Source organism: Schistocerca gregaria, chromosome 1, assembly GCF_023897955.1.
Source record: "Schistocerca gregaria isolate iqSchGreg1 chromosome 1, iqSchGreg1.2, whole genome shotgun sequence".
In the NCBI taxonomy this organism is placed as follows: domain Eukaryota; kingdom Metazoa; phylum Arthropoda; class Insecta; order Orthoptera; family Acrididae; genus Schistocerca; species Schistocerca gregaria.
This window is the reverse complement of record NC_064920.1, coordinates 277,005,625-277,019,591: the sequence shown is the minus strand read 5'-3', so window position 1 is coordinate 277,019,591 and position 13,967 is coordinate 277,005,625. Positions and strand designations below refer to the sequence as shown.

Genomic DNA, 13,967 nt, shown 5'->3' with positions numbered 1-13,967 from the left:
TTTGAATAAACGAACTTAAAATAAATTTGTGGCTGGTTGCTGTCTCAACACCATCAATATTTGTCTTCAAATAACAGCCACGATCTCCAACCATGTCATCAAATGACAAAATTGCAGATAAGAAATGAATTTCTTTACTGAATCTGCGAGGAAAACAATAGACATTTATGGAAAATAGTAACTACCAGAAGTTAGAATGTGACATTAGCGGTAATACGACACCAGGGAATTTCTTACATGGTACCAGACGAATCCATTCGGGACAAGACTTATACGAGTAGGGGGACACAGAGATTAGAACATATTCAATAAATAATCGACGACGTTTGCTGTAGATGCTGTTGTAACCTAACTAGACTGACAGCTGCAAGGGTCCTATGGGGATCGCTTACTGGCGTGTCATATATCTCACGCTTAGATATTTTTTTCTGGCCTTCGTGGATGTCGAATAGATGTACAGTTTTCAGAATCACAAAAATTCTGCATCGATGGTTTAGGTGTATGGCAGACATACACTACTGGCCATTAAAATTGCTACACCAAGAAGAAATGCAGGTGATAAACGGGTATTCATTGGACAAATCTATTATATTAGACTGACACGTAATAACATTTTCACGCAATTTAGGTGCATAGATCCTGAGAAATCAGTATACAGAACAACCACCTCTGGCCGTAATAACGGCCTTGATACGCGTGGGTATTGAGTCAAACAGAGCGTGGATGGCGTGTACAGGTACAGCTGCCCATGCAGCTTCAACACGATACCACAGCTCATCAAGAGTAGTGACTGCCGTATTGTGACGAGCCAGTTGCTCAGCCATCATTGACCAGACGTTATCAGTTGGTGAGAGATATGGAGAATGTGCTGGCCAGGGCAGCAATCGAACATTTTCTGTATACAGAAAGGCCCGTACAGGACCTGAAACATGCGGTCGTGCATTAGCCTGCTGATATGTAGGGTTTCGCAGGGATCGAATGAAGGGTAGAGCCACGGGTCATAAGACATCTAAAATGTAACGTCCACTGTTCAAAGTGCCGTCAATGCGAACAAGAGGTGACCAAGACGTGTAACCAATGGCAACCCATACCATCGCGCCGGGTGATACGCCAGTATGGCGATGACGAATACACGCTTCCAGTGTGCGTTCACCGCGATATCGTCCAACACGGATGCGACCGTCATGATGCTGTAAACAGAACCTGGACTCATCCGAAAAAATGACGTTTTGTCATTCGTGCACCCAGGCCCGTTGTTGAGTACAGCATCGCAGGCGCTCCTGTCTGTGACGCAGCGGCAAGGGTAACCGCAGCCGTGGTCTCCGAGCTGATAGTTCATGCTGCTGCAAGCGTCGTCGAACTGTTCGTGCAGATGGTTGTTGTCTTGCATACGCCCCCATCTGTCGAGTCAGGGATCGAGACGTGGTTGCACGATCCGTTACAGCCATACTGATAAGATGCCTGTCATCTCGACTGCTAGTGGTACGAGGCCATTGGGATCCAACACGGCGTTCCGTATCACCCTCCTGAACCCACCGATTCCATATTCTGCTAACAGTCATTGGATCTCGACCAACGCGAGCAGCAATGTCGCGATACGATAAACCGCAATCGTGAAAGCCTACAATCCGAACTTTATCCAAGTGGGAAACGTGATGGTGCGCATTTCTCCTCCTTACACGAGGTATGACAACAACGCTTCACCAGGAAACGCCAGTCAACTGCTGTTTGTGTATGAGAAATCGGTTGGAAACTTTCCTCATGTCAGAACGTTGTAGGTGTCGCCACCGGTGCCAACCTTGTGTGAATGCTCTGGAAAGCTAATCATTTACATACCACGGCATCTTCTTCCTGCCGGTTAAATTTCGCTTCTGTAGCCAGTCATCTTTGTGGTGTAGCAATTTTAATGACCAATAGAGTAGTAATTAGGAACGCAACGCTCATATATGGACAAGATAAATGTTGCATTGCACATAAGGAATTTTTTGCTTCGTTCACCAGTTTTTTTGTTAGGTTCTGTTTCAGGAAAGCACGTACCTGTGTGGGCAGCACTATGAGAGCGACACATATCATGATGACCATGTAGAGCTGCGAGGGCCAGATGTCGGGTACGATGTCTCCGTAGCCGACCGTGGAGAACGTGACGACCACGTAGTAGGTCGACTGGAACAGGTTGAGGTGTCGGTGGCCGGCGCGCTGGAAGTGCTGGATCCCACACACACTGCAACACGGCCGGAACAGTCTCGTTAAGCGGTTGCACGTAAAGTGATTTACGAGCACGAGCAACAACCAGTTCCTTTCAATGATATTTGCTCTTGCTGCATACAGCTACCACACAGAAAGTCACTTCTCATTAGTTCCCTTTTACAAAAATGGTGCAGGTCAAACAAGTAACCTTTAACATATCTACAAGGAGTACTTACTTTACAATTTGTTTGCCCAGTATTGGGCAATGTCCAATGCTTCTTCCTTAGCCAGCTATAGATCGTCGAGGGTACATCTGTGGGGGCAGGCAGGGCATTGTAGAAGACGTTCCACGTCCTGTTGAGTGCCGCAGTCGCATTTGTCGTCATTCTCGTCCAACAAACCCCATTTGATCAGATTAGATTTTACAGGAGCCACTCCAGTTCTGATGCGGTTAAGCATTCTCCAGGTTTTCCAATCACCAGAAACGCCGCTTGGTGGGTCCTCTCTTAGCAGATAGTAGATGGGGGGGCTCATCTAAGGCGCAACTTAGGAAACGGCGTCTGGATTTGAGTCTGCTGGGACCACACTCTAGGCCAAATATTGAGTGACGGGCAACAAAGGTTTGGTTTAGCTTCTCGGTATGTTCATGGGCTTTCCCAAGTGAGTCAGGGTTTATGAAACCTGCGGTCCTGTGAAGATTTTCTATGGGCGTTGGTTTCATGCAGCCAGTCACTATCCTGCATGTTTCGTTCAAGCTAATATCTACCTTTTTTGCGTGGGCGGATCTGCACCATACCTGGCAGGCATATTCGGCAGTTGAGAAGCACAAAGCTTGGTCTGAAGTTCTGAACACGGTAGGTTTGGCACCCCATTTGCTATTGGATAGCTTTCTTATTAGGGAATTTCGTGCTTCTATTTTTTTGCGTTTTTTTTCGCAATGATATTTGTATGTCAATGTTCTGTCCAGCACGACGCCAAGGTAGGCGGGAGTATCTGTGTGTTCTAGTAATGTCCCATCCCAGGACATTGAGCCTGTACTTTGCCTACCTCGAGTTCAGATGGAAAGCACTCACTTGAGTTTTGGAGGGATTGGGTTTTAGAGAATTCTTTTGTAGTAGGTTGACATTGTAGAAAGAGCGGTTTCTAGTTTCTCCTCGATGGCTTCAAACCTGTTGGCTAGAACTGCTATTGCCAGGTCGTCTGCATATACAAAAGTTTTGGTTTTGTCTGGAGTTGGTTGATCATTTGTATATATGTTGAACAGGATTGGCGCCAACACGCTCCCTTGGGCGAGTCCATTTTTCTGATTCCGCCATCGAGTAAATATATCAAGGTGTGATTTTCGCTGAGTTTTGGCGGACAGTGTCACACAAACATCTGCTTTACTGCAACAAATGTAAGTAAACGTATAATTGAGATAGGATTCGCATGCTTATTTTTCTGAATGTCATATCAAGCGCTCAAAGTATTGACAATGAGCAATGATGCCTCCAATAAAGCGATAACACTGCACGTCGAATTTCATTTGGAATTATACCAGCACAAGCGAGTGTTTCATTGCAAGTCATGTCTTTGGTAGTTGTCCGTCTTCCCTTGCGAACCTCATGTTTTAATTTTCCCCACAGAAAAAGAGTTGGAGATGTTATGTCTATCGACTGGCTTCAAACCTGTTGGCTAGAACTGCTATTGCCAGGTCGTCTGCATATACAAAAGCTTTGGTTTTGTCTGGAGTTGGCTGATCATTTGTATATATGTTGAACAGGATTGGCGCCAACACGCTCCCTTGGGCGAGCCCATTTTTCTGATTCCGCCATCGAGTAAATATATCAAGGTGTGATTTTCGCTGAGTTTTGGCGGACAGTGTGGCTAAATTTATGACGCAGCCAAGTAATTCCCAACGCGTCTAGCTGCAGAACCATAACATCGACTTCGATTATTTAGTCTTACTTTTTAAATACAACTGTATACTTCTTTTTTAGTGTTAGAAAGAGCCTTCGAAGACTACTTCAGCGACATAACAGATAATCCCGGCGCAAACCGTCCTTCACTGCCAGCAGAGGTTGTCACACAAACATCTGCTTTACTGCAACAAATGTAAGTAAACGTATAATTGAGATAGGATTCGCATGCTTATTTTTCTGAATGTCATATCAAGCGCTCAAAGTATTGACAATGAGCAATGATGCGTCCAATAAAGCGATAACACTGCACGTCGAATTTCATTTGGAATTATACCAGCACAAGCGAGTGTTTCATTGCAAGTCATGTCTTTGGTAGTTGTCCGTCTTCCCTTGCGAACCTCATGTTTTAATTTTCCCCACAGAAAAACAGTTGGAGATGTTATGTCTATCGACTGTACAGGCCACTCATTTACGTTTTCCGAAGGACCGATCCAACTATTTTCAACTGTTCTGTTGAAGTATGTAATTATATTTTAGGGAAAAGCGGAACATCCGTCATGTTTGTACCACTTGAACTGCTTTATGTCCAATGGGATGTTTTCTAAAAATGCGACAGTACATCTGTTATGATCTGTAGATACCGGTAGCTACTTACAGCATCCCTGATGAAATAGGGACAAAGACAGCGATTCTTGAAAAGCCAAGATAACACGTTGACAGACGAAGGTCGTTGTTTACACACTGGCAGAGTGGCTTTTCGATGGTTCAAATGGTTCTGAGCACTATGGGACTTAACTTCTGATGTCATCAGTCGCCTAGAACTTAGAACGAATTAAACATAACTAACCTAAGGACATCCATGCCATAGGCAGGATTCGAACCTGCAACCGTAGCGGTCGCTCGGTTCCAGACTGTAGCGCCTAGAACCGCACGGCCACTCCAGCCGGCTGGCTTTTCGAATAATCAATGGTGCAGACTGGTAATATTGATTTGCTCATGGATTAGGAACAATGCTTTGTCCATAGCATAAATACGCCGCATCACTTTGGATATTCGTAGACACCATGCGGTGAATTTTAACCAGTTTTAATGTCATTGTTATGAAGATTTGATGAAGTGAGATAAGAAAACAATGACGTACGTTGCAATGTAGTATTCGAAGAACACTGATATGGCTAGGTCTAGTTTCACATGAAACTGTGCCATGTCTAATGGCATGGTCGATTTCCCCTCCACCAGAGATTCTCTTTAAGTCATCTGTCATATTCGATCCAGAAGGAGGAGGAAGGTGTGTGGCATTTAGGGACGTGAAAGCCTCCCGGCTGAGCTGGGGTTAGGTGCGGATGGCGGTGGGCAGTCAGCTGCAGCGTTCGGAATTGTAGCCCGATTAAAATTACTTGATAGTTGACACTTCACGCGATGTAGCTGTTTACCTCCAATCAGAGCGCTCAGTGTCACGCCCGAATCGTTCGCCATCGCTAAACTGCTGCAACTTCCAATTTCTTGTCCGGCTTTCTTTCTTACTGGGTTTCGATGCCGAAGCCTGAATGTGGCCTTTTTATTTCATATTTCATCATACGTGATAACCACACCAAAAGCAAGTCTCTCTCTCTCTCTCTCTCTCTCTCTCTCTCTCTCTCACACACACACACACACACACACACACACACACACACACGCACACGCACGCACACAAATGCTGACGAAATACACAAGTTTCCTACACAGCACTACCCACCACTACTGGATCCTTCCGCACAAGACGCGATTCAGAGACATTTATACAGTTACTCGTGATTCATGAAGCTGACTGACTATCAATTAGTCGTTATGGCTGCGACACCAAAGTAATAAATACAAGGGCATTTTGCAGCATAATGGCGTAACCTAGTTGTTAGCATATAAACTAATTTGTGGAAGGTTGAAGGTTTGCGTCTCGTCAAACGCAGCAACATTTTTTATTTTCACAAGTCTCATAAGATTTTCAGTTATCATTTTTATACAATTAATTTGCGTAAATTCTTTTTAGTTTCTAATACTCTGCCGTGTCATTTTCATCATCGTGTTTGTTGACTTCTTTCTTTGCCCTTATTTTCTCGTATGCTGGGCATGCAGAAAGGTGTGTTATGGTATAAAGCACGCAAACTGTGTCAGTACACACGAGACGGCCGTGGTGGCCGAGCGGTTCTAGGCACTTCGATCCGGAACCGCGCGACTGCTACGGTCGCAGGTTCGAATCCTGCCTCGGGCATGGATGTGTTTGATGTCCTTAGATTAGTTAGGTTTAAGTAGTTCTAGGTTCTAGGGGACTGATGACCTCAGACGTTAAGTCTCATAGTGCTCAGAGCCATTTGAGCCAAGTACACACTGAGTGTGTCATTAAGCAAAAAATGGTTCAAATGGCTCTGAGAACTCTGAAGATCTCTTCGAAACTCTCAGCGTTATCCTGGAATTGGGTAGATAGCTCTACCTGGGCGCTAGCTGACTGGTCAGAACAACAAGCCAAGGTCCACTAAATGTCAAAGTATTCTCGTCTCGAGGCCCAGGAAGGGAATGCACCACGTCGAAGCACCGTGATTAATCTCACGAATAGAATCCTGGACGACGCAGCTGTTGCAGTGCTCGAGAAAGGTTTGAACTATGCACCAACACCACGGACAGCTCCAATCCGAGATGTCATAGCTGGCATAGATCAGGCAATTCTGTAGCTTCCCAGTGACGTGGCAGAAGAGATTAGGAGACACGCATGCCGAATTTTAACACGAGCCCCACCGAGCAAATTCAACAGGTCAGCAGAAAGGAAGACTCTGCGAGACTTGAGAGCGAACAAAGAACTCGTTATTTTAACTGCCGATAAGGGGAACGCCACCGTCCTTCTCTCAGGAATTGAACACAACAGCAAGACGGGGCGCTGCTCGACGATCCTGGCTATCGCAACTTCCAGGGAAAAACATTAGATCTTCTCAAGAAAAGTTATATTCCTTCTAAAGGGACTAAAAGCATACGACAACAGGTCGCAGTTCCTCCAAGACTGTACGGCCTACATAAGATACGTAAGGATGGGACTCCTCTTCGCTCAATAGTGAGAGATATTTGAGCTCCTCCTTACTTGCTGGCCAAACATCTTACTACACTGTTGTGACCTCTAATATGCAAGCGTTATCACCATACCCGGAATTCAGAGGACTTTATACGACGCCTGAAGACACTTCAGCTACAAGCGTCGGGTATTTTGGTTAGTTTTGACGTTACATCTTTGTTTACGAAAGTACCTCTGCACGACTCGTTAGAGCTTATCAGCAGCCATTTTGAGAGAGACATTGTTGCATTATTTAAACATGTGTTTACCTCCACTTATTTCTTATTCAATGACCAGTATTTTGAATAATGGACGGTGGCGCCATGGGAAGTCCTCTGTCTCCCGTGATGGCCAAGTATTTTATGGAAGACTTTGAGGAAAAAGCACTGCAGTCGGTAACCTTCCTATTTCTGGCGGTATGTAGATGGTAATTTTGTGGTGTGGCCCCACGGAATATAGACACTATCTGTGTTTCTCCGGCATCTGAACTCGCTCCACCACAATATACAGTTCACAATGGAAGTGGAAAAGGATGTCATCTTATCATTCCTGGACGTCATAGTGAGAAGAAAAGCTGATGGTACACTGGGACACAGCGTCTATCGCAAATCAACTCATACAGAGCTATATTTGCAGACCACAAGTTGCCATCATCCTGCGAACGTGGTAGTATTCTACGTACGCTCTTTGGTGCATAGACCACATGTAGTCTCAGATGCCGACAGTCTACCTGGTGAGCTACAACACCTGAGAACGGTATTCCACCAGAATGGCTATTCCGATAGGCAGATACGCCATGCATTCCGTTCTAAGCGAACTCGAAGCGGGGATGTAAATGAAGATGCGGAGGCACCCACTGCAACAGCGTTCGATCCCTATTTTGGCGGCATGTCTTTGAGAACAGAAAGAATCCTCAAAAAGCACGACATAAGTGTGTTTTCCGGCCACCAGCAAAATTTCGGAACTGTGCTCGGTCGAAGACGACCTTGGCCTGACCAAACGTCGCGTGTATAAAATCCAGTGCCAATGTGGAAAATCTCGTATGGGACAGACATGCTGAACCGTGCATGAACGTTGCATCGAACACCATCGTCATACACGCCTGGGGCAACCTGATAAATCAGCGGTAGCGGTGCAATGCCTTGACACGGAACACCGAATGCTTTACGAACAGACGGAAATTTTCCCCCAGCGTTATCTTTCTGGAACTGTGTTGATAAGGAGGCCACACATATTATCAACAGGGATGCAAGTTTTCAACTAAGCGCCGCCTGGAATCCAGCACTGGCTGCCATTAGATCAAAACAGGAAAAAAAAAAGAACTTCCGATTCATCACGTTACCGCAACGCGCTACTGATATTTAGCTCAGTTTTTAACCGAGTAGCGTCCGGCAGCACAGTCATTGCCCATAGCGCACGCGCGGATGGCCTTTCCGTGGCTCCCAGCAGGGATCACCAGGAGCGCCGCTTTCCTCCACCTACGAGCGTGTTCCCGGGCACGCGTATTGCCTGCTGCCGGCGTGATAAATTTCGACACCGCCGTGGGATTATCATTATTCGCGCCTTGCAGCAGTGAAGCAGCAGCTACCACCATGATGTCGAGCAGTTATATCGATGAAATATTGTGCCAGTTACACAATAGTATCCGGCAGCAAACCCAAGAAGCGTATTTGCAACAGATCCGTCGGGAAAGCATGAAAAGTAACAATCCTGATAATCTTTGATGGCGTTTCCTTTTCTTCCACGGTCTGCCACATAGCCAGCCCTCTTATTAAGAAAGTCAAGTTCCTTCTCACTATCTATACACGTAAGATAGTGTACGTTTTGCCACTGTGCACTTTGCTCAAGTAATGTACATACGGTTTTGATGATATCGACACAACTTCGGTGTTCTCTGAACCAGACTGCGACTTCCTTTGCAGTTCCTCCACACAACCCTGAACACGATTTATCACTAATGTACAGAGTACTTTACTTGGTACAGATAGGAGGGTGATGCCTCGCCAGTTGTTTGAGGGACCTCATCCACTCACGGTGGGACAGTGGTTTGCGATGCTACTATCTTGTTATGCCACATAAAAGTATAAAGTATGTTAAAAACTCTAACGTCGGTGCCATAATTCCGATACTGTGAATGTTAAAAAGTTACATGCGTATGTCAGGAATTGGAACAGGGTTGTAGGGTAATGAATAGAAGAAACTGTCAAGGGAAAAAATGGGCTAGGCATTATGTGTGAAAAAAGAGAAAGAATAATTGAGTTCTGCGATAAATTGCAGGTGATAGTATCTAATACCCTGTTCGAGAATCACAACAGGAGGAGGTATCCTGGAAAAGAAACGGAGACACGGGAAGATCCCAGCTGGAATACGTCATGATCAGAAAGAGATTCTGAAATCAGACACTGGATTGAAAGCGTACCCAGGAGCAGATATAGATGCACATCACAGTTTAGTAATGATGAAGAGCAGGCTGAAGTTTAAAAGAATTGTACCGAAGAATCAGCATGGGAAGACGTGGGATATTGTGGTACTGAGGAATGGTGAAACGCGTATAAAGTTCGCTAAGGATGTTCACACTGCTATAAGGAATACTAGAGCAGGCAGTTCAGTTGAAGGGTAGTGGACTTTCCAGAAAGAGAGATTACAGATGTTGGAAAGACGAACGTAGGTTTAACGAAGGAAACTGCGAAGAAAGCTTCGGTAACAGAAGAAATATTTCAGTTGATTGACGAAACAAGGAATGATCGTCGGGAGGACTGACTCGCCACACATAAAAGTCAAATCAAGCTTCAGTAAAATTAAAAGCAAGAACGCCAACATTAAGAGTGCAGTGGGAATTCCACTGTCAAAAGCAGAGGAGCAAGCACACTGAAAACCACAATGAGGGGTTGGACTTGTCTAATGATGTGTCAGACGAACAAATTGGGATTCATATGGAAGTCATACCTAATCCAGCATTAGAGTTAGGATTTACAACAACTGGGGAAGACGTGATATCAGATGAGGCAGAATGGATAGATAACATCCCATAGGAATTTCTAAAATAGCTGGGAAGTGGCAACAAAACGTTGATGTATAGTATGAGTCCGCCAATGTACTTTCAGAAAAACATCATCCACACAATTCCGAAGACAGAAAGAGGCAACAAATGCGTAAATTATCGCACAATCAGCTGAACTACTCATGTATCCAAGTTTTTAACAAGCAAAATATACAGGGGAAAGGAAAAGAAAGTTGAGAACCTCTTAATTGACGATAAATTTGTCTTCAGCAAACGTAAAGACATCAGAGACTCAGTTCTGACGTAGCGCGTGATAATGGATGCAAACTGAAGAAAAATCAAGACCTGAGCATAGGATGGACAACCTAGAAAAAGCTTTTCGTGATGGAAAATGGAATATTTTCGAAAACCTGAGAAAAAGTCCTAGGGAAAGACGGATAACAAACATTATGTACAAGAACCAATAGGAATCATGGGACTGGAGGACCAAGAACGAAGTGCTCGGATTAAAAAGTAGTTTTGGATAGGAATGCACTCTTTCGACTCTACTCATCGCAGAAGGAATGAAGGAAAAAATAAAGTTTCAAGAATTGGATAAAAATTCAGGGTGAAAGGATATCAAAGATAAGATTCGTTGATGACATTGCTATCCTCAGTGGATGGGAAGAAGAACTACATGACCTGTTGAATGGAATGAACGGTCTAATGAGGACTGAGTATGAATGGAGACCAAGCCGGAAAAAGACAATGGTAAAGAGAAGTGCCATAAATGGAAACAGAGAAATAATTAACTTCTAATGGGCGATCATGAAGTAGACGAAGATAAGCAGTTCTGTTACTTTGGAAGCAAAATAATCCACTACGGTTGGAGCAAGGAGGATGCAAAAAGCATACTAACACAGGCAAAGAGGCCATCCTGGTCAAGAGAAGTCTATTGAAATCAAACATAGGACTCAATTCCAGGAAGAAATTTCTGAGAATGTACGTTAGGAGAACAGCATTGTAGAGAAGTGTGTCATGGACAGTAATAAAAACGGAACAGAACAGAATTGAACCAGCTGAAATGTCGTGCAACAGAAGAACGTTGAAAATTAGGAGGATTGATTAGATAAGGAATGAGGTGGTTCTCCGCAGACTACAGTTAGCTTGTGCCTTTCGAAAAAAAAGTCTTCGATTTAAAATGGAGAAACGTTGTTGTGCAAATGTCCTGAGCTGCTACGAATTTCGCTTCATAGTGCTTTCCATAGAACAGTAAAGAATAACAGACAACGAAAGACTGCACAATGCATATAATAATTAGCTTTTCAATAATAAATTAAAAACAAGGTTAGTAATTACGAATGACTCCCTTGGGTCTGGCTTGCACGACAAAGTTTTTCAGAGAAGGATTTAAAATTAGATGGCATTATGAATTCTAATAACCATTATGAATTATTTTTTATGTTTAGATGCGATCTGTATTTTTTATTCAAAGTGGTTAACACAGAAAATCCTATTTTGCAAAGACAGAATGTTAAAAATGGTAACGATAAACGAAATGCTCTTATTTTCAGTGCAGAAAACTCTCCATCCACCCCTGCGCAAAATTCAAAGAATGTTTTATTATTAAATAGGTTATTATGTCGTCACTTGCCACAAGTCTATGAAGATTACCTCTTATGCATATGACAGACTTTCGGGAGTATTTTAAAATAGATCTCCAAACCACCCATAAGGTGCCACAAAGTTCATCAGCAAGGCAATACTTTTAAAAATTATTTTCCACAGTGGTTAAATGTGTTTCAGTGCTTACAAAAGAGCAGTTTTTACAAATTTTTCTTCAGGCTTGAAAGATTTAAAGCATTCATCCACATTTGCGAACATTTCTAAGATATTTTTGTTTTACATTTTTGCTCCTAAGTTTAAACTTTCTACGAAAGTATTAACTTACCGCTAGTTTTCAAATGTATGTATTTTGCTCCTTGCACTTGAAGATAGTGTATTTAATTCTCGAATATGTGACTAAGTAGCTCAATTTCTTCACAAATAAACCATCTCGAAACTTTTCCAGTCGGTTTTCCTATTCTAAAAAAAGGTTACGAAACAAATAAATAATTCTAGGTAATTTGTAAGGATCGTAACTTTGTAGCTTTAGTACTAAGCTACTCACAATATCCATTATTATTTATATATTGTCATCGTATCTGGAAGGGGGTGATGACAATTACGATTGACAATTGAGTCGCCAATACTGAAAGTATGAGAAACGTTACTGATTAATGCATTAAAATTTCGTTAGAGAGGCTATAATGCCAGACAGTGGTGATATTCCGAATTAGAAACATTGTACCTCATAGTGGTTTGCTCTTAAATTCAATTACTGAATATGACATTTGAGTATTCTCGTCCACACTTATTTATTTACGAAAGCCTCTACGAAAAAATTCTACTAGCCACTCAAATGTTTCTGGTTCTGCCACGTTTATTACTCTTGTATGCTCACCACTACGGTCCTTCATCAACGAATTGGCTTTAATTGATTGGGTGTTGGATGGGCTAACGCCACGGAACGACAGGTAACTTAATTAGCTTGTTAACGAACCACAGCTTCGCTCCCTGGAATTAGTCGTAGAGGGAGAATTAAGAGGAATATGGGTTCTACGTGTATTGATAGCACCAACCAAAATTAGTGACTTCATTACTGAAGTGATAATAAATTGTAGAAATTCTGCAACAAAACTCTTATGTGAAGAATGAACATTCAATCTTATGTAATCAAATCTTGATACAACTCTACATGTTTTCTCGGAGAAGAAGTAGGCACTTGACAAAAGTCACCTGAAGATGAGAAAATTCTTGGCAGTACGCGAAAAAAAAGTGAAGCACTGATGGGTAGGTAATTTTTAATTTGCGGTATTCATTTTAGCGTGATATATCGTTTTAAATTTGCTTTGATTTTGGTGTTATATTCATAAAAGTAGTTGAAAATAACTGATTTTGATTTCACGTAAATTGTTTGGTATAATATGTAGGTCGTTATAAAATTACATTATTGAAATTATTGGCAAATTAAGGAATTTCAAAGAAATCTGTTTGTAAGGTCAGCATTTTGAGCATTCTGTTATGTCGGCTGAATACTGAACACTTTTGCAAATTTACTAAGTTGCCAGGAGATGCAATTTATACTCTAAGGTGAAGGCTCTGCGGCTTAAGTTCTAAATTTATTTATGGGAAAGCAAAACGGAGTTTCTTTCTTCTTAAACTTTCGCCTAGATGTTTCGGTATTGTTACCCGACCGTCAGCTGGTTTATCTTGTTATTTTAAACAGCAACACATGTGGTTGCTCATGTAGCTCTTTGACTTAATGGTGTTGCTCCATTTTTCTATCGAGAACCTCAAGCAAACCTTTAAGTTCTTTATAATGGAATTCTTGAATAAAAGTTGTCCGTTTACTTGACACATCATATTGGAATAAAAGTTGACGCCCTCGACAATTTTCTTAAAATCATTGTCATTGAGGGGGCGACAATCCAAATATGTGAACGCTGAAGGATTGAGTCCTTCAGACAAATAATGAAGCGCTCATGAACGTACATTTTAAGATTTTCAAATCTAAAACGCCCGTGGACATTCTTTCTTCTTGAGACCGTTGTTTTTACGTAGAGATGCATGTCTTAACGTCAAGGTTGTTTTAAGACTGACAAACAAGAAAATATTATTTCAAACGAGGATACTGATCTATCTTGAGTGACACAAAGACACAAACGCACGCGCACGCATGAACACACACACACACACACACACACACACACACACACAC

General features: G+C 42.6%; 1 protein-coding gene across 1 annotated transcript in view; it reads right to left on the bottom strand.

The window, feature by feature from the left end:
• LOC126340649 (potassium channel subfamily T member 2) overlaps nucleotides 1-13,967 on the bottom strand; it is a 1,715,804-nt gene that overhangs the window by 286,082 nt on the left and 1,415,755 nt on the right. Inside the window, exon 10 of the mRNA XM_050001706.1 lies at nucleotides 2,038-2,221. Coding sequence (XP_049857663.1) covers nucleotides 2,038-2,221 — 184 coding nt within the window. The remainder of the gene's footprint in view (nucleotides 1-2,037; nucleotides 2,222-13,967) is intronic.